This window comes from Ostrinia furnacalis, unplaced genomic scaffold, assembly GCF_004193835.3.
Source record: "Ostrinia furnacalis isolate ACB-3 unplaced genomic scaffold, ASM419383v2 OfSCF1803, whole genome shotgun sequence".
In the NCBI taxonomy this organism is placed as follows: domain Eukaryota; kingdom Metazoa; phylum Arthropoda; class Insecta; order Lepidoptera; family Crambidae; genus Ostrinia; species Ostrinia furnacalis.
In genome coordinates this window covers 642,408-668,520 of record NW_021132042.1, presented here as the reverse complement: position 1 = coordinate 668,520, position 26,113 = coordinate 642,408, and the positions used below count along the sequence as shown (strand labels likewise).

The 26,113-nt window shown below is 41.1% G+C and overlaps 2 protein-coding genes across 11 annotated transcripts; one reads left to right on the top strand and one right to left on the bottom strand.

Annotated features, from left to right (window-relative positions):
• Positions 1 to 790: 790 nt before the first annotated feature.
• Positions 791 to 6,505, bottom strand: CSN4 (COP9 signalosome subunit 4). Of its 3 annotated transcripts, none has more exons than XM_028305823.1 (10): positions 6,323 to 6,505; positions 5,938 to 6,017; positions 5,664 to 5,815; positions 5,409 to 5,512; positions 5,005 to 5,190; positions 4,707 to 4,825; positions 4,386 to 4,540; positions 3,318 to 3,449; positions 2,917 to 3,001; positions 791 to 979 (listed from the first exon to the last, which is right to left on the bottom strand). In XM_028305823.1, exons 1-10 carry the CDS (start codon positions 6,403 to 6,405, stop codon positions 846 to 848), a joined length of 1,230 nt encoding a protein of 409 aa, XP_028161624.1. In that variant the 5' UTR covers positions 6,406 to 6,505; the 3' UTR covers positions 791 to 845. The 3 variants fall into 3 exon arrangements, with proteins under 3 accessions (XP_028161624.1, XP_028161623.1, XP_028161622.1); XM_028305822.1 differs by lacking the exon at positions 2,917 to 3,001 and adding an exon at positions 2,599 to 2,683; XM_028305821.1 differs by lacking the exon at positions 2,917 to 3,001 and having other exon boundaries at positions 3,233 to 3,449.
• A 1,691-nt stretch (positions 6,506 to 8,196) lies between these two features.
• Positions 8,197 to 26,091, top strand: LOC114353756 (protein lin-54 homolog). Of its 8 annotated transcripts, none has more exons than XM_028305855.1 (23): positions 8,197 to 8,623; positions 8,809 to 8,959; positions 9,120 to 9,205; positions 9,332 to 9,433; positions 11,322 to 11,532; positions 12,362 to 12,477; positions 12,639 to 12,714; positions 13,254 to 13,390; positions 13,706 to 13,808; positions 14,176 to 14,270; positions 14,467 to 14,541; positions 14,626 to 14,743; positions 15,064 to 15,165; positions 15,769 to 15,830; positions 16,241 to 16,381; positions 17,014 to 17,139; positions 18,214 to 18,360; positions 19,075 to 19,159; positions 19,817 to 20,024; positions 20,291 to 20,402; positions 21,080 to 21,237; positions 22,926 to 23,115; positions 24,603 to 26,091. In XM_028305855.1, the coding sequence occupies exons 1-23, from the start codon at positions 8,576 to 8,578 to the stop codon at positions 24,612 to 24,614; spliced, it is 2,661 nt and encodes an 886-aa protein (XP_028161656.1). In that variant the 5' UTR covers positions 8,197 to 8,575; the 3' UTR covers positions 24,615 to 26,091. The 8 variants fall into 8 exon arrangements, with proteins under 8 accessions (XP_028161656.1, XP_028161660.1, XP_028161659.1 ...); XM_028305856.1 differs by having other exon boundaries at positions 8,198 to 8,623; positions 11,319 to 11,532; positions 16,268 to 16,381; XM_028305857.1 differs by having other exon boundaries at positions 8,198 to 8,623; positions 11,319 to 11,532; positions 21,080 to 21,198.
• Positions 26,092 to 26,113: the final 22 nt, after the last annotated feature.

Here is a 26,113-nt window from a genome sequence, read left to right as displayed (position 1 = left end):
CCAGGCCTAGCATACTCGTTCTCATAAAAAGATCTCTGTATGTCGTCTCACTAATACTATTTTGAAGGTGAAGGTTGACATTGGATGATTTCCAAAATATTCTAACTAGACACGCGTTGGCAATGCCTTGGGGTCGTCGTCACTAGGAAGGAGTCAATAACATTTCCGCAATAGCGATAGTTCAAAGTGGTAGATGGTAGCCATCAAGTTTTGAACTCTAGGTTCTTTTCATTTAACCTTTCAGCGCCACATCAAATACAAAAGCCATCACTCTGACTCTACGCTTGATAAATTATGATATCAATATAAAAATTGTACCTATTCATTATTATTCAGTTTACATAAATTACATAATACTCAATTAGCCTATTACTGACATCATTTTTCCATCCGTCGTTGGCTTTGAAAGGTTAATGGGTCATGTCCTGAATGGTATAAAGCCCCTAAGACAAAATCGAGTAAAAAAAAAATACAAATTCTGTACTGGACGCTGCGTCGGTCTAAAAACTCAACAGTAGGTTAAGTATTGAGTCCACACTTGCAGTTACGACTGACCAATTCGATTTGGCTTCGTGGAATAGAATGGAAAGTGTATTGATCGGAATTTCTCAGAAGAATAAAATATGAGACAGAGAACAAAAGCAAAAGTGATCGATATCTAGCGAAAAGAATTAACTGATTAGTGCAGTGATGCTAATTGATCATTATTATTCTGTCGTAATTGGGATAAGGTACGGCAAACTAAAAATCGGTGGTCTGCGCCTAGGCTTAACGAAATAAAACAATGAAGTAAAAAAAAGTTTTCATTTATTAGATTAATATACAGACTAAAGTAAAAACTGGGATTACTGTATCATTTCTTCCTCCATGATCTTGGCCATCCACTCGGGCTCGGCGGCGGCGATCTTCTCGATGAGGCTGTTCACTTGGTAACACAGGCTTTGGATCTGCTTGTCCCATTGGGGTAGGATTTCTCGAGCTGCAAAACGAAGAACGAATCAATGAAATGCTTAAGAACTCGCTGAATGCTTTAAACGTTAGCTCAGTGGTCCCTGGAGGCATTCCAAGTGGTCCACGAAGACATCGTAATAAACAAGTGAAAAGTGGTCCCTGACAAGACAGAAATTTGGTAAAATGGTGCGTTAGCTGAATCCGGAAACACGTTTTACTGCCCTTATTGGGGCAACTTGGAAAGTAGTTCAATCAATACAAATGCAGCTCAAGTTGAATCTGTGCCAAATTTAATCATGTCATCAAATTATTCCATCCGCGAAACTTTAAAGTACTGTACTTGTAATTTTGTAGTAATAAATAAATAGATGCAGTTTCTTTCTATGTGTCCTTTTACAAGTCATCTTATGATTTCCATAATATGTATTGTAAGGCTGATTTAAAAAAATTGCGCCGTAGCTTTGTTATGTTTACTTTATATGAAATGGCGCTGTTGAGTATGATCCAAACTTAGCCAACATTCAAGATAACGAATGACGCAGGTCTCAAAACAATAAACATCTATTTATAATCTACTTTCAATTTTATTGGAACAAACAAAATGGCAAGTGAATGGCTGTAAAAGTACTACGACTATCTAGTTTATAATAATGTTCCACTGTTTATAATGCATAATTGCAGACTACTAGCACAGGAGGGAATCTTACTAGAGCCTACTAACTGATGCGAGCTCAATCTCAATGAGTTATGCAGTGACCGATTCGTAATACGCGGTAGATAATAAATTTAGAAAAAACAGCTCTGATTATATATTTTTTTGCATGGACTCATCGCACCACTATACATGTATCGTCTTCGACAGTAATGTTGCTTGCTGCTGAATGAACTTGCTGGGCAGCGGATATGCAAGGGGCCTAAACAAAGTTATACCAGTGCTCGTCGGGTTCATCCAGTGTCTAGTAGCTCAGTTGGAAGAGCAGTCGCCCGGCAAGCGGAGGGTCGTGGGTTCAATTTCCGCCTTAGGCAGTTCGATTTTTTAAGTTATTTATAATTTTCAAATTAGTTTGAGATGCGACTCTTACAAGTTAAAAATTAAATAACTATACCAGTGCTGCAGTGTAACGTGTTCTGGGGGCTATACACAAGGCATTGGATGTAGGTCGCTACCAACCAACCAATCTAGAACCAGCCAGTGCTCATTGGGGGAGGCCTATGTTTAACAGTGGACGTCCTGTGGCTGAAATGAAATGATGATACGGCCTTGGTGGGCGGCGCCTCTGTTGTCGCTGGCCGCTTGAGAGCTCGCTGTGTACAGCAGTAGGTACTCACTTTCAAAGTGCACTCGCGCGCTGATCTGGTCGATGTAGCCGTTCATGCGTCCCTCGCTGATCATGTGGGACGCGATGCGCTCGGCCTTGGCGGGCGGCGTCTCTGTTGTCGCTGGCCGCTTGAAGTTAGCTCGCTGTGTACAGCAGTACTAAGTTACTCACTCTCAAAGTGCACTCGCGCGCTGATCTGGTCGATGTAGCCGTTCATTCGTCCCTCGATCATGTGGGACGCATTGCGCTCGGCCTTGGCGGGCGGCGTCTCTTTTGTCGCTGGCCGCTTGCGAGAGCTCGCTGTGTACAGCAGTACTCAGTTACTCACTCTCAAAGTGCACTCGCGCGCTGATCTGGTCAATGTAGCCGTTCATGCGTCCCTCGCTGATCATGTGGGACGCGATGCGCTCGGCCTTGGCGGGCGGCGTCTCTGTTGTCGCTGGCCGCTTGAAGTTAGCTCGCTGTGTACAGCAGTACTAAGTTACTCACTCTCAAAGTGCACTCGCGCGCTGATCTGGTCGATGTAGCCGTTCATTCGTCCCTCGATCATGTGGGACGCATTGCGCTCGGCCTTGGCGGGCGGCGTCTCTTTTGTCGCTGGCCGCTTGCGAGAGCTCGCTGTGTACAGCAGTACTCAGTTACTCACTCTCAAAGTGCACTCGCGCGCTGATCTGGTCAATGTAGCCGTTCATGCGTCCCTCGCTGATCATGTGGGAGGCGATGCGCTCGGCCTTGGCGGGCAGCGCCTCTGTTGTCGCTGGCCGCTTGCGAGAGCTCGCTGTGTACAGCAGTACTCAGTTACTCACTCTCAAAGTGCACTTGCGCGCTGATCTGGTCGATGTAGCCGTTCATGCGTCTCTCGCTGATCATGTGCGAGGCGATGCGCTCGGCCTTGGCGGGCGGCGTCTCTGTTATCGCTGGCCGCTTGTGAGACCTCGCTGTGTACAGCAGTAGGTACTCACTTTCAAAATGCACGCGCGCGCTGATCTGGTCAATGTAGCCGTTCATGCGTCCCTCGCTGATCATATGGGACGCGATACGCTCGGCCTTGGCGGGCGGCGTCTCCAGTAACGCGCCCAGCTCCTCGAACGTGATGTTGTTGTACAGCTTGCTGGCCGACAGCAGGTTGTGCTCGAACACGGCGCGGTCCAGGATCGTGGACCCGTCCGACATCACCGCCTGGAGGACAGTGTGGTAACAATGTGGGTCATTTTCAACTACTATCCGTTTAAGTTTGCCGCTGGCGATATGACGTCACTCGAAGGGAAGCGTTTTTTTTAATTATTTTTTTATGCATAACAAGGCAGGGATTTGACCACAATCGCACCTGATGTTAAGTGGGATGCAGTCTAGGATGGTACATATCTGCCCTGTAAGTGCTTATTCACTCTCGCCTTGAAGAGGCCCGGATTATAGTTTTCGGGTTTATAACTATAACAAACTATTATTGATAAAAATTGTGTATTTGCGTAAAATAAGACACATTAATTGCGTTTAATCGCGGTTGGGGAAGGGGACGCGCATTCCACGGACCAGCAAACTTAGCACGAACGGGTTGCTGCACCTTCGTCACCGACGTCACCGCGCGCGCTCCTCTATATCGTTTACTTTCCTACCAATAACTGTTTAACATAGTCTTTTATTAAACCTTAACAATACAATACAGTCCACTGCACTCATTTCATCATTCCCGGTCGAGGCCCCTACAAATACAACTACTCAAAGGATGCATGTTGGAAATGTAGTTGACATTAACTTTATCAAGTTCTTGAAGGACATTTTCAGATTGAGACAACAGAAATATTTGAAAATAGACAGTGTTCAGCAACAAGGAGTTGCAGTTGCAGCAGTAGTGACGAGAGGAGGGAATAGTAGTGACTGCAATGTCATTTCTCTCAGTAATATTATTTGAATGTTTTTCTTCTCATCTCAATTTGTTGGTATTAAAATTCTGTGGTTGGTAAAAGTAATTTTAGATGACTAAACAAAAACATACTCAACTATAGTATGGTTTGTGGCATACACTATTTTGGCACAAATATTTTAGCATCATTCTGAGATTCTGGCTTACTTGAGTATAATATAACCAAAAGTTCGACGTTAGGGACGACTTACTTTCTGATGCGTCTGCATTAAGGCTTCAAATTCATGTAGCTCAGATCGGCGAATTATACGGTCGAGGTACATTTTTTCTAGGATTGAGTAAGCAGGCAGTTGTTGGCACCTTTCGTCTTTGAACAGAGTGGCTAGCATTCTGGATCTCTGTTGACCTTAGGAAATAAAAAGGAAAGTTTATTTATCATACAAAATGTATATTGTGTTTGCACTTTGCAGAAACTAAGTTTAATCTATTTCGTTTTTTGTCAAAGAGCAATTACATAAAATATTTCAATATTGCTACTTGTAATAATCATATGTATTAGCTAACTATCTTACCAGCTGAGGCTAAAACTGTGCAAATGAGAGCATTTCTGAGGCATGTCATTCTTTCATCTTCATGAATTATGTTTCTGTATGATAATTCATTGTACCTTTGTGCAGCTTCAATAAACTTCCTAAAAGATATTTAAAAAATGTAGGAAATTCTAAGAATTATATTATTATACAAAAAAATATTAAATATTGGAGGCAGATTTATTTGTAAGAAGCCTGAAGGCAATGAACAATCAATTTTCTCCTGAACTTTTATCACCATTCGCTACACAAATTCAAATATTAATTGAATATCTCATACCTGCGGTAATCCAGTACCCTAGCATAGCAGACTTTATAGTATATCTGTAGTTGTTCATTAGTGGTCTCAGCTTGCAGCAAGGAGGCTCTGTTGACGAAGGCTTCGGCCTGCACAGGGTCATCCACCTCGAGGTACAGGCGGGCAATCTTCAGATAGGTCTCCAATTTGTAGTCTACAGAATATTGCCTGAAATGACACAAGGATATATTGATATAATCTAAAGCACCTTGATTATGAATCATTAACTTTTTGAAATAAAATTTTCATTGGAACCGTCATGTTAACTTTATTTACAATAAACAGATTTTTTTTAAACTAAGGCAAACCTAACTCTAAACATAATTTTCATTGAAATAGCAAATTGGAAAAAAAAATTATAATAAGTTTTACAGAGAAATACATACTTTTGGCCAGTTTCAAGTGGTATTCCAACAAGAACATTAGCAGCTTCCTTCCAGTTTTGATTGCGCTCATAAATGTCAGCTAAATGTTGTCTGATACTTGCCACCTGAAAATTAGAATAAAAACCTGGATTGAATAATAATAAATTAATACAAAGAATGCAGACCTATATTATTAGTAAAATATATTTCAAAGAATTTCTTATCAATTTACACTAAATTAAAACACTTAGGTAAAGCAATATAAATAAGTATTACCTGTTCCTCAAATGAAATCACCCTAGGTTGTATAACGTCCAGCGCAAAATGAGAGACTTCCCGAGAAACATTGTCATTCAGCAACGCCAGGTGCGTGCTGACATCCGTGAGCAGTTGCCGAGATATCACCAAGCTCACATTTTCATTCACAACTGAAAAGATTGTAGACATTCATGTTAAAATACATAAAAATTATAGCAAACATAAATTTTATCGCATTTTTGGCAATTTTATTTTAAAGGTATAGTTTGATTTCCTTTGATATGTTACTCACTTGCTTCAACAAATGCTTTTAATGTCTCAGCTAACTCTCCCTCAGGATTTTTCAGGATCTCCATGAGAACATTACGGTACCTGAAATGTTTATTATCTTTTACATTAAATACTTAAACCGGGGATCATTCAGAATGGTGGTTCTCCGAGGCTCAAATCTAGCAGAGGATTGCTGATACGATAAGGATCAATGCTTTCAGTAGAGATGTCTCCAATGCAAAAACAATAGCGAACTAACAATATTGGTTAGGTCTACCTGATAAATCAGTTGCTTGTACTTTAAGCATAGTTTGCAACTGCTAATTTGTTATTATAAGCCAATATAAGTACTAAATAATGTGATATTGTTCTAGATTTATATTTTTAAGGTAGTTTTCTTTACCCACTTTTCAGCTTGGTCTTTGTGTAAGCCTCCGGAATTTCTCAGTTCACTGAGATATTGTCTAACTCCTTGCAAATTAAACGGCATTTTGTTTTTCTTAAACTTCTTAATTATTTATTTATAATTTAACGTTAAATACGTTGAATTTTTTCCGAAGAAAAACAAAAATTATTTGTTTTTTCTCCGGTTTTTTTTTGTCAGTCAGAATTTTGACTTTATATTTTTTTAATTTACTGCATTGGATTGAAGGTATTTAGCCAAACTTACAGTTCCTAAAAGTGAGGTCCAACAAAATATTTTAATAAATTACCGGTTTTCTCTATGGATTAATGTTATGGTTATAAAACCGACGAATGTTCGTCATGCGTCTTCTTAATACACAGTTCCCTCCCATGCGAATGCGATAGCTATGTGGGCCTAGCTATAATGTGCATGGGTAAATTGCAGTATTTATATTTGTGTTGTAAACTAGCCCTACACTATATACCTACCTTTCCTATAGCTATTGCATACTACCTTTGGTTTTGGTACGTGAAGCAAGACGAATTACTTTAAAACTAAAAGTACTGTACGCTAAATATCACAGTGGGTCTAGACAAAGTGCAAATTATAATCGCAAACCAGTCGATAAGTGGTCGAAAAGCCCCTTTTTTGTATGGAGTTTTGACGGATTCGATTTTCGATTCGATCAAAAAGTGCGTTTTGTCTAGGGGGGCAGCCCCCCGAATCCGTCAAAACTCCATACAAAAAAGGGGCTTTTCGACCACTTTTCGACTGGTTTGCGATTATAATTTGCACTTTGTCTAGACCCACTGATATGGATAGATGCAGCATGTGTCAAAAATTGTATGAAGCCGAGCGTGCCACTTTTTAAACGTCATTAGTGTCATTTTAGCGAATTTTAGTGATTGCCGCAACGTAAAAGTAGTCGTATCATCGTACTGCATTCGCAAAGTCATCGAATGATATCGTGTGACTCGATTCAAAAATTAATTAATTCCGATAAAACTGATATTTTGTTAAATTTATAGCTAGTCTGACTGTGGATTAAAATAATTTTGTAGCGGTAGACGTTATTCTACAATTCTACATTATTAATTTGCAAATAATATTTTTGTTGTGCCTAATGTTTATGAAAGTAATGATCGTTATTCCATTATATTAAATAGTACTACTAGTAATTCATACTTAATTCCATACTTTTAAATATCCTAGTAAGTAAATGACCTAGTTTCATAAAATAAAGACTATTTTACTCAAGCTTTTTATTTTTAATAAATGTAAAAATGCGTAGTTTTGCCAATACGTTTTCTTTCATAAAGCTAAGTCAGGTACCTAGTTTTGAAGATATTTCTAAACGACAAAATCTCGGGCGTCGCGTCGTTTACATAGACTAGTAATAGTGTATACTGCGATCACTGACCTAACTTCTTGATTTGTATATTTCGACGTTATACAGTGCACTCTGTCTTCCACGCTCACTGATCTAACTTGTTTTATAATTCTTCTACTGCTACTTTATTCTAATTAATTACATATTTGTTACTCGTTGCTGTTAATTACAATTTTATTCTCAATCCGTAAATAATTTCTTCTCTCTACCGTGTTTGTACTACAGTCCTCGTAAAATCATCGTATCCGATTGTTGTAATCGAATTACATGAACATCACTCGACCATGTATGTCCATTTGGACATATCGGAATGGCACGCTTTGACTAGCAACTTGCTGTATCTACTCTAATCCATATCTGTGCTAAATATACTAGGCAAAGTAGTAACAGTTTGTGTAACAGTCGTCGCGTCGGTTTTATATCCGTAGCATTAAAAAATGACAGATCATGAACACAACTTTAATTTCTTCATGTTGGTAAAAGTTAATTTGACATTTGACATCAAAATTGAAAGAAGCGCCATCGAGTTGCAGGCGATTTTTCTTTAAAAAGTCAAAAGAAAATGCATTGCATTCGTCAAAATAGCTTTGATTGCGTAGTTCTATTAATTCTTCATTATTTAAAAGAGTTTTAGACTTAATTATACGTGCTGTTTTATCAGATAACATTGTTATTTCATTTGCTAAATTTGTTTTCAACCGTGGCGACTTTTACAATGTACTCTTGGAGGGATTTGACAAGCTAAAATGGCGGCGTCTTTTAAACTTAAAAATGTTTTGAGTTTTTCGCCATTTAAGTGAAGTAATTTTATGCATCAAGTGTGTTTAAATAATTGAGTGAAGTGCGAAGTATAAACTTTTCAAAATGGATCACAATTTGGAAGATTCCTTGAACCTTGACAGTGCCATGGGAGTGAGTACACTTATGTTATTTTTGTAGAATTATACTTATTTTGTTGCCAATAGTGCCTATTTCGTACATCAAATCTATAAAATACATTACCTGATAACTTTTGGCTATTATTATTGAAAGTTTACCGTAGTTTTTATGATTTCTTGGTATGTTTGTTGGAGAATTGTTTATGTTGTGTTTGTCAGATGGACTTTGAGAACGTGGGCGATGTGGTGGTGAGCCAGGCGGACATCAGCCTGGACGCCAGCGCGTGCAGCGACGGCGGCATGCAGATGGAGTTCCAGCACATGGAGGAGCAGTCGGTGTTGATGGACACCGGACACGAGGAAATCATTGGTAATCAAAGTTTACTCAAATTACTTGAAAGAAGTCAAATATGTTACTTCATTTCTTAAAATTATGCTGTATCTTTCTTTATGCTCCTAAACTTAACAGTTTTTAATGTATGAACAATGTTGATTACATTACAAACAGGTATAACAATAAATATTTACAGATTTCATGGGTGATCAGTTTGCTCTTCAAGAATACTCAGTGCAGGATGACCAGACTACGTCAGCTACTACCACAGAAGAATCTAATGTAAGTTATGTAAGCATAAACATTATCTATTTTTGTGTCAGCATTTATTATGCAATGTTTGAAATGTTTGTTTTGTAGCATTCCTATAAAGAAATTATTATGTGACACAAATGTATTTTTTTGCAGCAAAATATTCTAACACAATCTGATCCTCTGCTGGACTTACAGTTTGAAACACAAACTGTGGCACCAATGAAACAAGCCCAACCAAAATTCATCCCATTGAAGGTAATAGGCTAGTTGCCTAAAAAAATTTTTTTAGTCCGTAATGTTTAATATCAAAAAATATTGGACACATATATTTTTATTTGTCAATCTAACAAATAATTACATAGTTATGGTGCGTTGAAGTTGCGCACGACGTCACAACGTGCGGCATTTTTAAGCAAGCGTTGACGTCACGGGCCTCTTCTTATGAACTTTGGGGCGCTTTATCTCTTTAAATTTTCATTAGTTTGAAAAAGTGAAAAATACGTGTAGAGTATTTTTTTATAATTTAACTGACGGACTAATTAAAACTCTTGCTTTTTGACCCAGGCAACATCCCCATTGATATTATTATATAATTTTGGATTGTCTTTGTTGGAGTACCTGTATCGTATTCACAAACGATGATTGCTTAAGTGAAGCAGCAACGCTATGCGGAGTCCAATGCACAGCGTTGAATAAAGCTTTGTGAATGGTTTGTGTGTGTCACTCTGTCACACAAGTATTGTCTGTAAATAGGTTTTTGGGATCCTGTGTGTCCACACGCACTGTGGGACCTCATGGTAATGTTTGAATATGGGTGTGAATATCTTGTAATTTTTTACTTTGTTTTTATTACACATCTTTTAGAAAAATACTTACACCAGAAAACATGAGCCTTAACTAGTACACCTAGGGTTCCCAATCCTCCCGGATTGCCCGGGAGACTCCGGAAATAATGGTTAACCTCCCGACCTCCCGGAGAGCAATATTTTCTCCGGTATTTCTAAAAATGAAATGCATCCATTGCTGCTCGTACTTGTTTATAAATTTTATCTTTAAAAGAACCAATCACATGGACCAGCATTACTAAACTCCAGGAATTATTAAATATTGACATAGATAGTGACAAATTGTACGATGAGTTTGGACTTTTGCGTGAAGAGCAACCACATCTTATTGAAGAAAATCGAGTGGATTTACGCTGGGTTGACTTCTTTACGAAATCGAAAGACAGAAATCCCTGTCCTGAATTAAAAAAAATGGTCACGTTTGTTCTTTCCATTCCTGTCTCTATTAATGCTTCATTCGAGCGCGTATTCAGCGTGATGGAGCAACTATGGAGCAAGCCCCCCCCCCCACAATTCTCCCGGGTTGGTCCTTTCAAGAGTTGGCAACCCTAAGTACACCTCTTATAATAAAATATGCTGCTTCTATGCTAAAACATGATTATGATATAGAAGTCCTAAAATCAATAATCGGTCAAGAACTCTGTAGTACAAAAATTCAATTATTTTCTTGACTTTTATGTTATGTAATTTAGGGCTGATTTTTCAATCATCAGATAACTTTTATCTGAAGAATAAACTTATCATTTTGACATATTTCCCATATTGAAACTATCAATGTGTCAAACTTATTCTTCGGTTAAGCCTAAACCACCGATTTTTAGTTGGCGGATAGTTGGGCCCGATTTTAATTTGTACGAAGAATCAGCCAAATCAAATCGGTGTAATGTGCGCACTTCCATACATGCCCATACTGATCAACTGCCTGACTAAACTATCGGCCGACGAATCGATGGTCTGCGCCTAGGCTCTAGGTTCGACTTCGATTGAAAAATTAGCCCTTAGAGTAGGCGCACACCGTTGATTTTTCGTCGGCCGATAGTTTAGTCGGGCAGTTGATCAGTATGGGCATGTATGGGAGTGCGCACACTACGCCGATTCGATTTGGCCGACTCTTCATACAAATTAAAATCGGGCACAACTATCGGCCAACTAAAAATCGGTGGTCTAGGCTTAAAGGAAGAATAAGTTTGACACATTGATAGTTTCAATATGGGAAATATGTCAAAATGACAAGTTTATTCTTCAGATAAAAGTTATCTGACGATTGAAAAATCAGCCCTTAATATATTTACCAGCAGGCGACGGGCTTACGCGCGTCTTCTAGCGAAGCTAGCCCGATCAGCGCGGGCGCGGTGGCGGCGCCGCGCGCGGTGGCCATCGCGCCCAAGCCGGCGCGCGCCGTGGCCATCGCGCCGCGCCCCGTGGCGCTCGTGTCCAACAAGAGCTTGGTCAAGAAGCTGCCGCTGGCCGGCGTCATCAACGCTGGCACCCGCGGCAACACCGTGCTGGGTATGACTCATTAGCATTTGGCCCGGTTTCCTTCCACCAAGCCGGCGCGCGCCGTGGCCATCGCGCCGCGCCCCGTGGCGCTCGTTTCCAACAAGAGCCTGGTCAAGAAGCTGCCGTTGGCCGGCGTCATCAACGCTGGCACCCGCGGCAACACCGTGCTGGGTATGATTCATTAGCATTTGGCCTGGTTTCCACTGAGTGCTCCTGCACACGATGCCGCTGCAATGTGTTACTAAACAGTATAGTGGACCGGTAAAATTATGCTTTGACGGCGCGGGAGCGGCGCGGTAGCGGTGCGGTGGCGTGCTTCACGCGGCGCGTATCTACAAAGCAAAGGTGCGGGGGCGGCGTCGTGTGCAGGAAAGCTAATGCGGAGCGGAGAAATATTTTGAATAACGGATCAGATTTCAATCTGTCAATTTCATTAAATCTGAATGAGATCTGATTGGTTGATCAAAACATTTCTCTTCTCCACCTTGGTCGAAACCGGGCCTTAGACAGAATATAGATGAAGATCTCTCGAAATTCATGATTTTTTAAAAATAGCATTCCCAAAACCAAAACTGATTGTTGTGACATCGTCAATGGTCATTATCAATATTTAGAAATACTATGTAACTCGTTTTAAAAATAAATAAATAAAAATTCAACTTGGAAGATTAATGGTGTATGAGAGCATTAACAACTTTGACCTTGAAATATAACTAGTTGTGCTAGCAAGTAATACTTTATTTATGTGGAGATTAAAATTGAATTTAGGAACAACTATATGTACATATGTATATACATATTTTTTTTTTGATAAATGTATTTATTAATTTATTTCCAGCTCAAATAGGGAAGCAGCTGGTGATGATGCCTCACAACACTCCGAAGATAAAGCTGGTCACATCGGGCAGTTCAGGAGTGCCAAACTTCCAGTACATCAAAGCCAACACCAGTCAGGTACATTATTCGACCATTATAGATCGTTTCATCCCCTCCCCACACTTCCCTCGACAAAAATTGGTTGGGCGCGTCTTCGAGGATGAAACGATCTATACTTGAGCCGTAAAGTAAAGACATCAGTAAACAGCGTATTAATAACTCAAATTTAAAATTCACAGGCACAAGTTATAAATACAAAAAACGTAACCAGTGTGCAGAGTGGGAAACAGATAATGGCCAAAGTGATCGTACAAGGTATGCAACAAATTCCTCACATTTTTCTTACTGTAGGCCTAGGATGCGCGTCGCGATAAGCTTTTATCGCGCCATTTTATCGATTTTACGCGATAAGCCCATATGTTTGTCTTTTTTTTTATCCACTACGGGAAGCTCTTGGCCTGTATCTCACCTGATGGTAAGTGATGATCAGGCCGAAGGTGGAAGCGAGCTTCACCCGGAATCCTCAACCACGGAGGAACTGGCTATCTTACCTCTAACTGCCGAAACACAACAATGCTGTTAACACTGTTGTTATGGCGACAGACTTAGGTAAAATGGTGGTAGCTAGCCAGGCGGACTTAGAACAAGCCCTACCACCAACCAAACCGAACAGAAAAATCTGCCCCCACTGGGAATCGAACCCGGGACCTCTGCGTCTGAAACAGGTGATCTTACCACTAGACCACAGTGGCGGTAATCGTCTAAAATCATCGATAAGATTTTATCACGGTGCGCATCCTAGCCCGGCAGGTTTTTAAGTTCTATGGAGTAATCCTACATTTTTCTTCTTATAGGTCAATCGAGTGCGGATCAATCCAATCAACAGACGATAATCACTAAAATATTACCCGCCACCAATATGCCTGGGTCCTGTGGTGCGGCGCGCTACGTCATGCAGCAGAAAACTGTGCCTATTTCATTAGGGAATAAGGTCTGTAAAATAATTGTGTTTAAAAAAAGATACAATTAACAACTTTCGATTTTCTTTGTCGCTAACACGAACAGCGTTTTTATCCCAGTGCGTTCAGAGAACTTATGAATAAACCATCAATTTACGTGAAACATTCACGTAACGGAAAATTAGCACTTATTTAATATTATTTATTTATTTACCTTAATTAAATGCAAGTGAGCTTCAGATAGATTCAAAACGCTCACATTGCCTTGACTTTAACAGTCATAAGCATCAGGTCATTTTAGTCTCCACTGAAATTATTATTTTTGACCGTATTACTTATTTTCGCAGGTATTACTAGCCTCTCCCACGAAGCAAGGCCCAAAGTTTACGAAGAAGCAGCAAGTCATATCGGTCAAGTCGCCCACGCCCAAACTGATGCCGGCACCGCTAGGTATGAAACACTTTCTTTTATTTATAAAGCCTGGTCCGTGAGCACGTAGAATCCCGTCCAATGACCCCAAGCTACCCATCCCTATCGCTCGCGCGTAATTATGTTGCTGTCGCGACTGTGCGACGGGCGCCCGCAGTGAGTGTGCGAGCGCGAATAAACTAATATTTGAATGTTATCGGTACACGCAAAATTATCCATGAGTGCACACGCACAATACAATAATGACGCTCGGATTGCTCAGATCAAACTCCCCGCACCCCGCGCGACCGAGACCAAAAATTGGTGGGGCACGTCTGCGATGAAACGATCTATATTATTCATGCCCGGCTCCAATGGTAATATACTATAATAAATTGTTTGTTTGTAGGTGCAACCAAGAAGGCAATAACTAATGTAACTATATCTTCAAACCCCTTGCGCAATGTGATATTGAAAACCACAGCGCCACCAAAAACGGCACAAGTAAGTTCATCATAAAGTAATACTGAGTGATCGTAGTAAGTGTCACGTTGTAGGATATTATTAATTAGATTAACATAACATCAGACTATACATTTATTAATTTGTAGGGCTATATCACTTATTAAAACTATGTGTGACAATCGTATTGTTTATATTGCTTAGCTTGATGTTTACATAACAATATGATTGGTTTCAGATCACTAAAGATGGGAAGGTTGTAGTGCAAGGACAAAGATCGCAAATACATCAAATCAATGTTCCTGGGAAAGGCGTAAGTTGATTTTTAATTGCAGATGACGTCATTAAATATCAAATAGCACAAGTTAAAGTTTTTTCAACAATCCTATGTTTACAGATTCAATACATAAGATTGATTACAAATCCAACAGCATCAACAACCAAATCGGCAAGCAAAACGTCAGTACAATCTCACTCGGCGCAACCTAAATCTTTCGTTCTCACTGATGCTAAAGGTAAGTTTCAAAACAATATGGTGCAATTTATTTGTTGCCTTTCGAATTAATTTTTATAGTAAGCGATGTCCTAACATTTCATATTATCTACATAACATCTTTCATTCTATTATTTCTAATTCTTCTCGCTTTTCATTATTACAAAATTTGTCTAGAATAGTATTCATGTGTGTTTGTTCATAATTATTTTATTACAAAAATAAATACATTGTAAAATGGTTCACCAAAATAGCCCGGTATGCAAACCGCCGCCGCCGCCGAAAACCATCTAATATTTTCATTCATCATTGTAGTTAGTAAACATAATGTTAAACTTGTAGGTAAATTAATCCAGATGTCGTCAGAGAAGTCAGTCAGTAGCCAGCCACCGCCCCTCAGCTTCACTGTCAGCAGTGGCAACACTGCCAAGCCATCTCCTAAATGTAAATATACAAGGTCGCGCAGCGAAAGTTGAAGCTAACACAGTACCGCGCACCGAATATCTGTAAACATATACAGGAACACAACATATTCAAATAATAATATGAATAAATTAGCTGTCTAAAACGAATCTGTGCAAGCGAGATAGAAAGCGCTTGTCTCATGTCTGTCAGACTACGTATGACGTCAGCGCGGCGAGCGTGTACAGATAGATAAACACACACACCTTTGCTTGTGTTGATCGCCTTAACTCTCGCTGCGTGACCCTAAATACACTGGATTTATTGCAGTGGTTGCTTCATTATGTTTTCACGCTGGCTTTCTTTTTTCCTCACATGCATCAAATATTTATAGTATTTATTATCTCTATGCTGAACTTTATGATTCACAATGGATGACGCAACGAAAACTCATAAATGGAAAGAATTTTGAATTTTTAAACTTAAAAATGACATGGCTTATTTAAATTTGCGTTTTCTCTATTTGAAAAATTATAACTTTGGAACATGGAAAAGTTTGAAAATTTTAAGACAGTTTGTCAAAGAGCGGGCTTCAGTGAGTTTCGTGTGGAGCGTCGTAATAATAAATCGTTATTTTACTCGAAGGGCAACAGAAGTTCGTGAGGATCGCCTCGGCGCCGGCGGCAGCCAAGAACACAACAGCTACGGTAAGAATAACATTCAATCTTTTACACTTATTGTGAGTGCTGTTATAGAAAGTTTTGTTAAGTGACGGTGAATTCTTGCTGCATTGATAGTGCGATTAGAAGTGAATTCGCAAACAACACAATTATTCCAATATTGAACTCTATTTGTGCGTGGTACCTTACACGTGTTTTCGTGTGTAGTATCTAGCCAACTGTAGGTAGCGAATAAGCTCTCTTTTTTAAATATAGGGTGTAGTTGTTGTGTACTTATACTAGAATGAATACTATAATCCGGCAACTTGATGCGTGACCGTCCTGCGGGGTAACACACGGTTGCGGGGACGAGGTATCGAGATATCAACATGTAGTGGATGGTGTAGTGGGGAAGGGCATATTATTTTTGAATAGTAGTTTATTGTATATTTTTGTAAAATCATAACCGAAACTGTTGGGCACAGACGTCGTCCGCCCGCTCGAGCCAGAGCCTGCTAGCGCCACTGTCACCGCTTGCCGTCAAGCTGGAGGAGACCAGCTCCGACTGCCCCGCCCCGGACCAGGCGCCCGAGTCGCAAGTGAGTGACGTCATTTGACATTAGCCGACCAGACACTATTATGAATTAATCAAGCGACGATAGTCGAACGGAGGAGTAGGACTGGCCAACTTCTGATTTGAGGAACGCGAGTTCGATCTGGTGATCACTCTCGTAACTCGAGCACGTAGGAGTCGCTGTCGCCGTCGGCCGTCAAATCGAGCGGATGTATTTATTTTTGAAGTATTAACGTTTACAATGTCGCACAAACCATCCACATGTACCATCCTAGACTGCATCTCACTTAACACCAGGTGAGATTGTCAAATACCTGCCTATTTTCGAGCTATGTGCCCCGCCCACTGCCACTTGATTTTAGCGACTCTGCGGGATTCTGGGGCAGGAAAGTTCTTGAGTGGCGACCACGAGCTGGAAGACGTAGCGTGGGCAGGCCTCCCACTAGGTGGACCGACGATCTGGTGAAGGTCGCGGGAGGTACCTGGATGCAAGCGGCGCAGGACCGGTCTTTGTGGAAATCCTTGGGGGAGGTCTTTTTCCAGCAGTGGACGTCTTTCGGCTGAAACGAACGAACGAACCTGCCTATTTATGCATAATAAACCCTAGAGGAAATTCAATAATCTACTACACACCCTGTATTACTTGTACACTCGCAGGGCTCGTCGGAGTCTGAGTCGGAGTCGGAGCCCGCTGCGGCGGACCCGAAGGCGTCGCTGCGCACGCTCATCGCCGACGCCGTCGGGCCTACCGCTGACGAGGAGGCCTACAGCGCCGACCAGCAGGTGAACACAAGTTATAATCATACCTTAATTCTTTAGAAATTTCCTTAAATGTAAACAAACACTTCTGCACACAATTACACCATAATCACTTACATGTTCATAATATCATACACATTATTACACAAGCCCATGAAACCAACTTTATTCTCACGATTATACAAGTTTGGAATCAATCTTTAAACAAATTATTTTAGCAAAATATGTGAACGATGAAAATTTGTGAGACTTGTCAAATTGACTTGAAGTTTAAAATTATGTGTTATCTCCATGTTGTCTCTGACACATCAGTGTTGTAACCTGTAAGTCATAGACAATAATCGGTAAATTTATTCGATTTTATTTCAATTATTCAATCATTTTTATTACTGATTGCATTTAAATAGATTTAAATATGGTCTTAATCAACAATGTATTTTTTATTCATTGAATGTACTACTAATTGTTTAATGCATTGCTTTATAAAACATTATAAATTATTTCTATAGGTACGTAAGTACTACAATAATTTCAATACGCGATTAACGAGAGGTTTTGTCGTCTCACTAGGGCACAGATTAAAAATGTTTTAATGTCGGTTGGCCATATTTGTTTACATTAAGGGAAATTTCTAAAGAATCCGACTTTACGTAAACACGTATGTAGCGCAGCGTAGGACGTCTGACCGAGCGGTCGACCGACGACCTCATAAAGGTAGCAGGAAGGCGCTGGACGCAGGCCGCTACCAACCGGCCTTTGTGGAAATCATTGGGGGAGGCCTATGTTCAGCAGTGGACGTCCTAGGACTGAAATGATGAAGCATGTTATACATGGGAGCATAATCGTTAGCCGAAGTTTCGAATGTTGCATACCAGCATGAGCGACGGTGACAGATAGACTCGGAACTGCGTTAATAGTTTTGCAGGTCTCCAGTCCGGCCAGTGTCGGACCAAATTTGGTAATTACCAAAGAACTTTCACAGTTGGAAAAAATAAACCTACATTAAGTCAATTCACTGTTTGTTGATCTCGAAACAAATCGAAACTTGTTTTTATTTACGTTATTATAACGTAATTGATGTCGAACAATATATTTCAGGACTCCGTCCAAGGAGAACAAACAGACAGCGTGGATCCGGAAAGCCAGGGCCAGGAGGAGCACCCGCTTATCGTCATCCCCGCCAACTACATTAAGCCCGACCCAGCCGCCGACGAATACGCGCCGCAGGCCGCGGTACGAACCGCGGTTAGTACACGACTCTTATTGGTGCAGATTTTTTTTAAACCAAAGAAAATTTTAAAAGAACAGCAGAAGCTAAAGTCCGGTCGTCGAGCACGTAGAATTTCGTCCAATGACCCCAAGCTACCCATCCTTATCGCTCTTGTGTGTATATTATCATATATTGCTGTCGCGCTTGCACACTCACTGCAGCCGCCAGTTGCACAGTCGCGATGAGGTCATTGAACGAAATTCTACGTGCTCGGCGGCCGGACTTTAGTAAGAATACATAGGTACTCTAAATTCGATCTTATATTATCATATTTATATGACACAGTATTTGACTCCATTTCTTATGTAAAATGAATCTCATCATCATCATCATCATCTCAGCCATAGGCATAGGACGTCCACTGCTGAACATAGGCCTCCCCCAATACTTTCCATGTTGCCTGGTTGGTAGCGGCCTGCGTCCAGCGCCTTCCTGCTACTTTTATGATGTCGTCGGTCCACCTTGTGGGTGGACGTCCCACGCTGCGTATTCCGGTACGCGGCCTCCACTCCAGAACCTTGCTGCCCCATCGGGCATAAAAATGAATCTATTACTCTACATAAGATGCAGTACCACAGACCGCAGTCTGTGGAGGAACACTATGTCTATCTGTGGTCGCGATCCTCATAAGTGAGGGACCGAGGAAGAAGAAGAAGATGCAGTAGTATAATATAAATTGTAATTTACAGGATAACTCTGGAATGATGATGTTAGACGAAGAAGCGGCGAACTCTCTCCAAGAACCCACTACACCACCGACGGGATCTGAATATGGTAAGTTTCAGGAGAAAAGTCTTGAGATGTTTCACTATTTACATTTTCCTACACGATGAACATAAATTCCGTACCACGCGCTATGATGCATCTTTTATAATCGCTCTGATAAGAAGATTCTGTGTTCCCGAAATCATTAACCCTAAGGCCTTCAAGGTACAAGGACATTAAAAGTCCGAACTTATTTTGAAACTTAAATTACTCAAAAACAACATATTCCTGAAGCTTTTGACTTGCCTTTGAGAAAAAGTAGCTTTCTATCAGCTTTTACGTAAAGGCGCAGTTGCGCTTCGTTTACGTTTCAGCTTCATAATCCCATCCTATCGCTCGCGCGTAATTATGTTGCTGTCGCGCTCGCACACTAACTGCGGCCACCCGTTGACCCGTCGCACAGTCGCGACAGCAATATAATTACGCGCGAGTGATAAGGATGGGTAGCTTGCTTGGGGTCATTGGACGAAATTCTACGTGCTCGGCGACCGGCCTTTAGCTGTGAAAACGATACCGCGATATGGATTGGTCAAAAAGCTGAATTTCGTTAGTCGTCCAATCGCGTTGCAGTTGAAATTTTTTAGCGCAAACGGGGTCGAATACATTTATATACATTACTAACTACAAAGCTCTCGTAGGTTCATTTAAATGTATTGTTCTTTCTAGACGTGACAATCAAATCGGACTTCATGCGGCCACGTCGTGCATGCAACTGCACCAAATCTCAATGCCTCAAGTTGTACTGCGACTGTTTCGCCAACGGAGAGTTTTGCAACCGCTGCAACTGCAACAACTGTTATAACAACCTGAATTATGAAGAGCTCAGGCAGAAGGCTATAAGGGCGTGTCTGGAAAGGAACCCGAATGCTTTCAGGTATGTTGAGAATGTTGAGATAGACCAAAGGTCCCTAAACTTTTTAGTCTCATCAAATCATGTACCGCTTACGTATTATGTTTTTTAGTTTTTGTTGCACTCGCTGGATGCCAGCATTTTGACACCTACGCGTATTTACGCGTTGAAACTTTATTTTACAATCATGGACTTTATCGGAAAGTTCTGAAACTGTAATAAATATTAATCTAGGAATCATTTTATGAAAGTTCTTATTACTTCAATAAAATTTATTTGGTTTGTTATAGGCCCAAAATAGGCAAAACAAAAGCTGGAGGTCCAGAAATAATACGAAGACATAACAAAGGCTGTAACTGTAAAAGAAGTGGATGTCTCAAAAACTATTGCGAATGCTATGAGGTAAGTCTAATTTATTTACAACTTTACTACAAAATTTTTGGTGAACTGTTACGATTTTATATGGTTTTCTTTATGTTAGTTGAGCAGTGGATTTATTTGTTACTTTGTTCTCGTCTGACATTTCCTATTAAGGTCATAGCGTGGGATCGCTCCGCGGTTTAAATTTTTTATGGTTTCTAAACTTGCAAGGCAAGTCAATAACTTTAATGCTTTTGGATTTCTGTAGTGTACCAACTAAGAGTGCTAAGGAAAGAGCCCTAAGGTCTAAACATGATGTTCGGTACGCAGGCGAAGATCGCATTATTGTCGATGTGCATGCTTTACCTTTTATATCTAGAAATGCAATAAAAAAAGAGCCTTAACGCTTAACCACATTTGGTCTAAAATCAAGTGCACATCGATTTCCAAACGCTTACTTTTTATCTATAGAAGTGCAATCGAAAAAGAGCTTACGCCTAACAAAATGTTCCCCTCACAGCCAAAATCGCGTGCACATCTATAATGCAAATGTTTACTCTATACCTAGAAGTGCACAGAAAAAGAGCCTTAAAGCCTAACAAAATGTTCCCCCCACAGGCGAAAATCGCGTGCACATCAATGTGCAAGTGCTTACTCTTTATCTAGAAGTGTAATAAGGAAATAGAACCTTATCATCTGACATAATGTTCCCCCCACAGGCGAAAATCGCGTGCACGGCGATGTGCAAGTGCTTCGGCTGCCGCAACGTGGAGGAGACGCTACACCGGCGCCGCCAGCAGCACGCGCTGTACCGGCCGCCGCCGCTCGCCGACCTCAAGTCAGTACCTCGTACACGGCATAAGCACACTGTAGATAGGTACTATAGATTTGTAATAGTGTGGTAAAGCCCGGTCCGTGAGCACGTAGAATTTTGTCCAATGACCCCGAGCTACCTTTATCGCTAGCGCGTAATGAGGGCTATCGTTTTAGCGCTCACCAGTTAGCGCCACTGTAGAGTAAGGTCCTGTCACTTGCTAATAGCGAAGACAGTGGCGCCAACTGGTGAGCGCTAAAGTGGTACGAGGACTATCGCATTTGCACTCATCAAGATGGCGCCACTGTAGAGTAAGGTCCTGTCAATCGCCAGGGGTGCCAACTGTTAAGTATAAAAACGATAATCCTCATTATATTGCTGTCGCGACTGTGCGACGGGCGCCCGTAGTGAGTGTGCGAGCGCAACAGCAACATAATTACGCGCGAGCGATAAGGATGGGTAGCTTGGGGTCATTGGACAAAATTCTACGTGCTCGCGGACCAAGCTTTAGTAACCGTACAGTCCTATCAACTTAAGCTGAGAATTGCATTTGTGTGAGTGATCGCCAAAAGTACCGTTAGTAAAACACATACAAATAAAATTAATGTTTTATTAAAAGGAAGTCTATAAAACACTTGCTACCAATTGGGCCGATGCAATGTAACGACACTTGACACATCCTTTTAAATAAATACATAAATAAAAACAGGTCCTCGCTCAGCATATGCCAAGGCACGAAGTACCTCGACGCTGATATTCTGCGAGCACCGTTTATAGAAAGGGCGTACAGCCAGCCTTACAAAATACAACAAAAAGACAAACTTTATAAAATTACAAAATAAAAACAGACTAAAAACTTTTCGTTCACATCTTTAAAATACGTATTCAATTTGCATAAAATTTCTTTCACTTGGCTGCTTAATGGATTTCGTACAGGAAATTCACTTACAGTAGGAGCCATTTCACTAATATTTGGAACACAATTACATAAAATTACACGTATCTGCTACCAGTACCGGGGGTGAAGTGAAGTATGAAGCGGTGCGTGGCGGACGCGCCGCGCTTCAGGCCGCTTGCTATAAATAAACCGGTTTAAACCATGCGCGGGACGCGCGCCGCGCTTCAAGCCGATTGACACTCTACACTATCGGTGTGCACTCACACAAATGCAATTCTCAGCTTAAGTTGAGAGGACTGTAACATTGTCATTGAATGATCCTAACATTTCAGTTTTTTTATGCACAACACTATTGGATGTTGGTATAAGTCGGTATCAAGCCATTCTGATTTCATCCAATTAGGCCCGGTTTCCACTAAGGCGGAGCAGAGCGGAGCGTAAAGTTTTTTGAATAACCAACCAGATTTCATTATTTCCACTTCTCCGCTCTGACGTAAGCCGCCGCTGTAAAATCCTATAGAAAAATTTGACGGCCCGACACTTCTCCGCTCCCCGTTATTGGAAACCGGGCCTGAGTCTTTTACGGGATGTATACCTTAAGTGTGTTCTACAACTCGATCACGCTAACTGCGCATTTTGTAGGAATGAGACTCTCGCACTCACCCGCGTTCGCCTCTTTCGTACCAAAACGTCGATGTGACGTCACGGCTGCCATATGCGCAGTTAGTCGATCGAGTTGTACGATTTTTACGTATTTCTTTTTAGTTTTTATGCCTTAACCGCCTAATCAAGTCACAAACACAGTCTTATTTAGCTAGTACCTGCACGTAATCCTCTTTTTGACCATTCACAGACAACCGTGCAGCTTCATGACGACAGAAGTGATCGAGGCGGTGTGCCAGTGCCTATTGGCGGCATCAGTAGAGGGCGGCGGCGGCGAAGTGGTCGCTGGTGATGACGCAGTCAGTCTGGTGCTGGACGAGTTCTCGCGATGTCTGCAGGACATCATCAGCGCTTCACATCACGCGCCGTCAAGAGATGACGTAAGTTCTTTGAAATGCTACAAGTGCTCGGACTAGTAGACTACTCTTTAGCTGGAAACTACGGTGGAGTCTGTGAAGGGTGGGTCGGGAAGGTGGATGCAGGTGATGACGCAGTCAGCCTGGTGCTGCACGAATTCTCGCGCTGTCTACAGGACATCATCAGCGCTTCGCACCACGCGCCGTCACGGGATGACGTAAGTTAACCTTTTGTTTGCCATAAGTACTCGGTCTTAACGACTCTTTAGCCGTGGCTTAACATTGAAACTACGGCGGCATCAATAGAGGGCGGCGGCGGCGAAATGGTCGCTGGTGATGACGCAGTCAGCCTCGTGCTGGACGAATTCTCGCGCTGTCTGCAGGACATCATCAGCGCTTCACATCACGCGCCGTCAAGAGATGACGTAAGTTCTTTGAAATGCTACAAGTGCTCGGACTAGACTACCCCCGGACACGGCCTGAGCCGAGGTCCGAGCCTACCGTGGCGCCCTCAGGCCGCGTCCGTAGTCCCCTCGATCGGGCCCACTAGAGTGAGCCCGCCGTAGGCTGGACTTTGGTCCAACACCGCGGTGGGCAACCCTCTAGTTGGGTTCGCCACTGATCGGGCGCCTTATGCGCTCGATACGGCCCGATCGCGAACGTCGGTCTGCGACCGACGCGGACGAGCCTGGGCTTAAGCCCACACTCGGCCTCGTCGGCACGCGCACCGACGATCGCCAAACGGCTAGAGTACCTTCTGTACTCGCCACTCTGCCCGGTGAAGCTGGAAAAGCTCCTCAAGCTACCAGCGCGAGTCCCTTCAAAAAAAAAAAAACTATTATTTAGCTTGAAACTACGGTGGAGTCTGTGAAGGGTGGGTCGGGAAGGTGGATGCAGGTGATGACGCAGTCAGTCTTGAGATGAACGAGTTCTCGCGATGTCTGCAAGACATCATCAGCGCTTCGCACCACGCGCCGTCAAGAGATGACGTAAGTTCTTTGAAATGCTACAAGTGCTCGGACTAGACTATTATTTAGCTTGAAACTACGGTGGAGTCTGTGAAGGTTGGGGTCGGGAAGGTTGTCGCGGGAGATGACGCAGTCAGCCTGGTGCTGGACGAGTTCACGCGCTGTCTCCAGGACATCATTAGCGCTAGCGACGTAAGTTAACGTTTGAAATGGCTCGGAGTCTTTACTCCGGAGTATCGTATATCGGAGTAGACCACTCTTTAGCGCGACTTGACCTTGGAACTGCGTTAAAGCATTAGGTGCCTACATGATCTGTGACTAGGTCTAACCTTCTTTTTTTGTGCATAGCTATTGTAGGACTTGTCGCTATTTTCTTGCATGTCCCGAGTTGCTGACTTTAAATACTTTTTTTTATTTTACATTTTTTAATTAAACTTTGTTACAATTTTTGAAGGAAAGATTCCATTGATTGTGTTCCAATGTCACAGGGATCCTGCACCGCAATAAAACCAGTCGTTTAATGTAGAATATTTCTCATTACAGGGACATTCGTGATATTCGAAGAAAAGGGTGACGAAATAGCACCCGGGCACCAAAAATCTGTTAATATATTTTCTAAAACCGTATTCCATTTAACCATTATAGACTTTGTAACGTATTTAAGAGTATATTGGACCTCACTTTTCATTATGGCAATATTATAATTCTCATAATAGTAATAGATATTTTCTGGTATGAGTATAATATGATATATTTTGCTCTTAGTGGCGCTATGTAGCAAGCACTAAATACCAATGATCTTATATCCTTATCGTCTTATTTAGATCATATTTCTATAGTGTTGACAATCTCAAAAAGTTGATTTAATGGAGCTTATTCAATTGTGGATGAAAGTATAAGCAATAAGACTAAATATGTATTAGGTTTAGGTTTCTCCGATATGGGATCAAAAGCTTTGTTTTCTCAATGGCAAGTCTCAGTTTGAAAAATTATAGTGAGATGAATGACACAGACAATACATTAGTTTGATGTCTTGATTTTCTTGTATCATGATATTTTTTGGTAAATTAAGTCCATTTTTATACTTACATGTATTGTCATCTCAAAATGTAGTTGTAGTTTATGACAGAGCGAGCATACCCACCAAACTTCTCACTTGTGCCTTGAAGACCTATAGGTATATTCTATGTATGAATTTGGTAAACAGATATGGACGGGTAAAATTCTTTGGCAGGGTGTGGTAAAAATAATGTAGCTAATGGTTTATTAAGAAAATGGCATGAGGAAATGTCTTGTTCAACAATGTTCATGGGTGTAAAAGGGGATTTATACGGTATATGTTTATAGGGGTCTCCAGACTATAAAGAGCCCCATAAACAGTAGCCCAGGAGTCCAGAGAACTCTCGGTTTCAACTTAGACAGTGGGCAAGCGTAATTTTTATTGCAAGTTAAGTCTATCCCGCGCTAAGGCCGTTTATAAAAACGTTTAGTTATGAGTCTAGCTCAGGATGGTGTATATTTTTGCTCCCGTGCATTTTATTTATTCATAGAGAAAGCAAGTAAACGTTGACATCTCAAGTACATAACAGTAACATTTCAAAAAATCTCTGATTCTAAACTTTAGTAAAAAAACGGATCGTTATTTTTGACAGGTTCATCCGCTGGCAAAGGTACCTAACGAAGTACTAATGATTTCGAACGCTAGTATCTGCTTCAGAACAAGCGCTCGATATGGATAAAAAGCAATAGTATATTTTTATATATTTTAATAGGATTTTTTATGGGGTAGTACGAAAGATATTTAGAGTAATTTGTCCTAGACTGTTATTTTAAAATTGACTCTCTGATTTCCATTATTATAATGAAATGCCTAAAGGAAGCCATTTATGAATTTGATCAAAACTGTAAATAATGTTAGTAAGTCAGATGTTTACGATTTGTTTAAATGCTACGTGCTTATTGTGAATATATCAAAGCGTGTAAATATTTTTGTAAAATACATTTAACTAGTCATAAGAACAGCATACCTTTAGACTAAGGTAAAACTTGTAAAT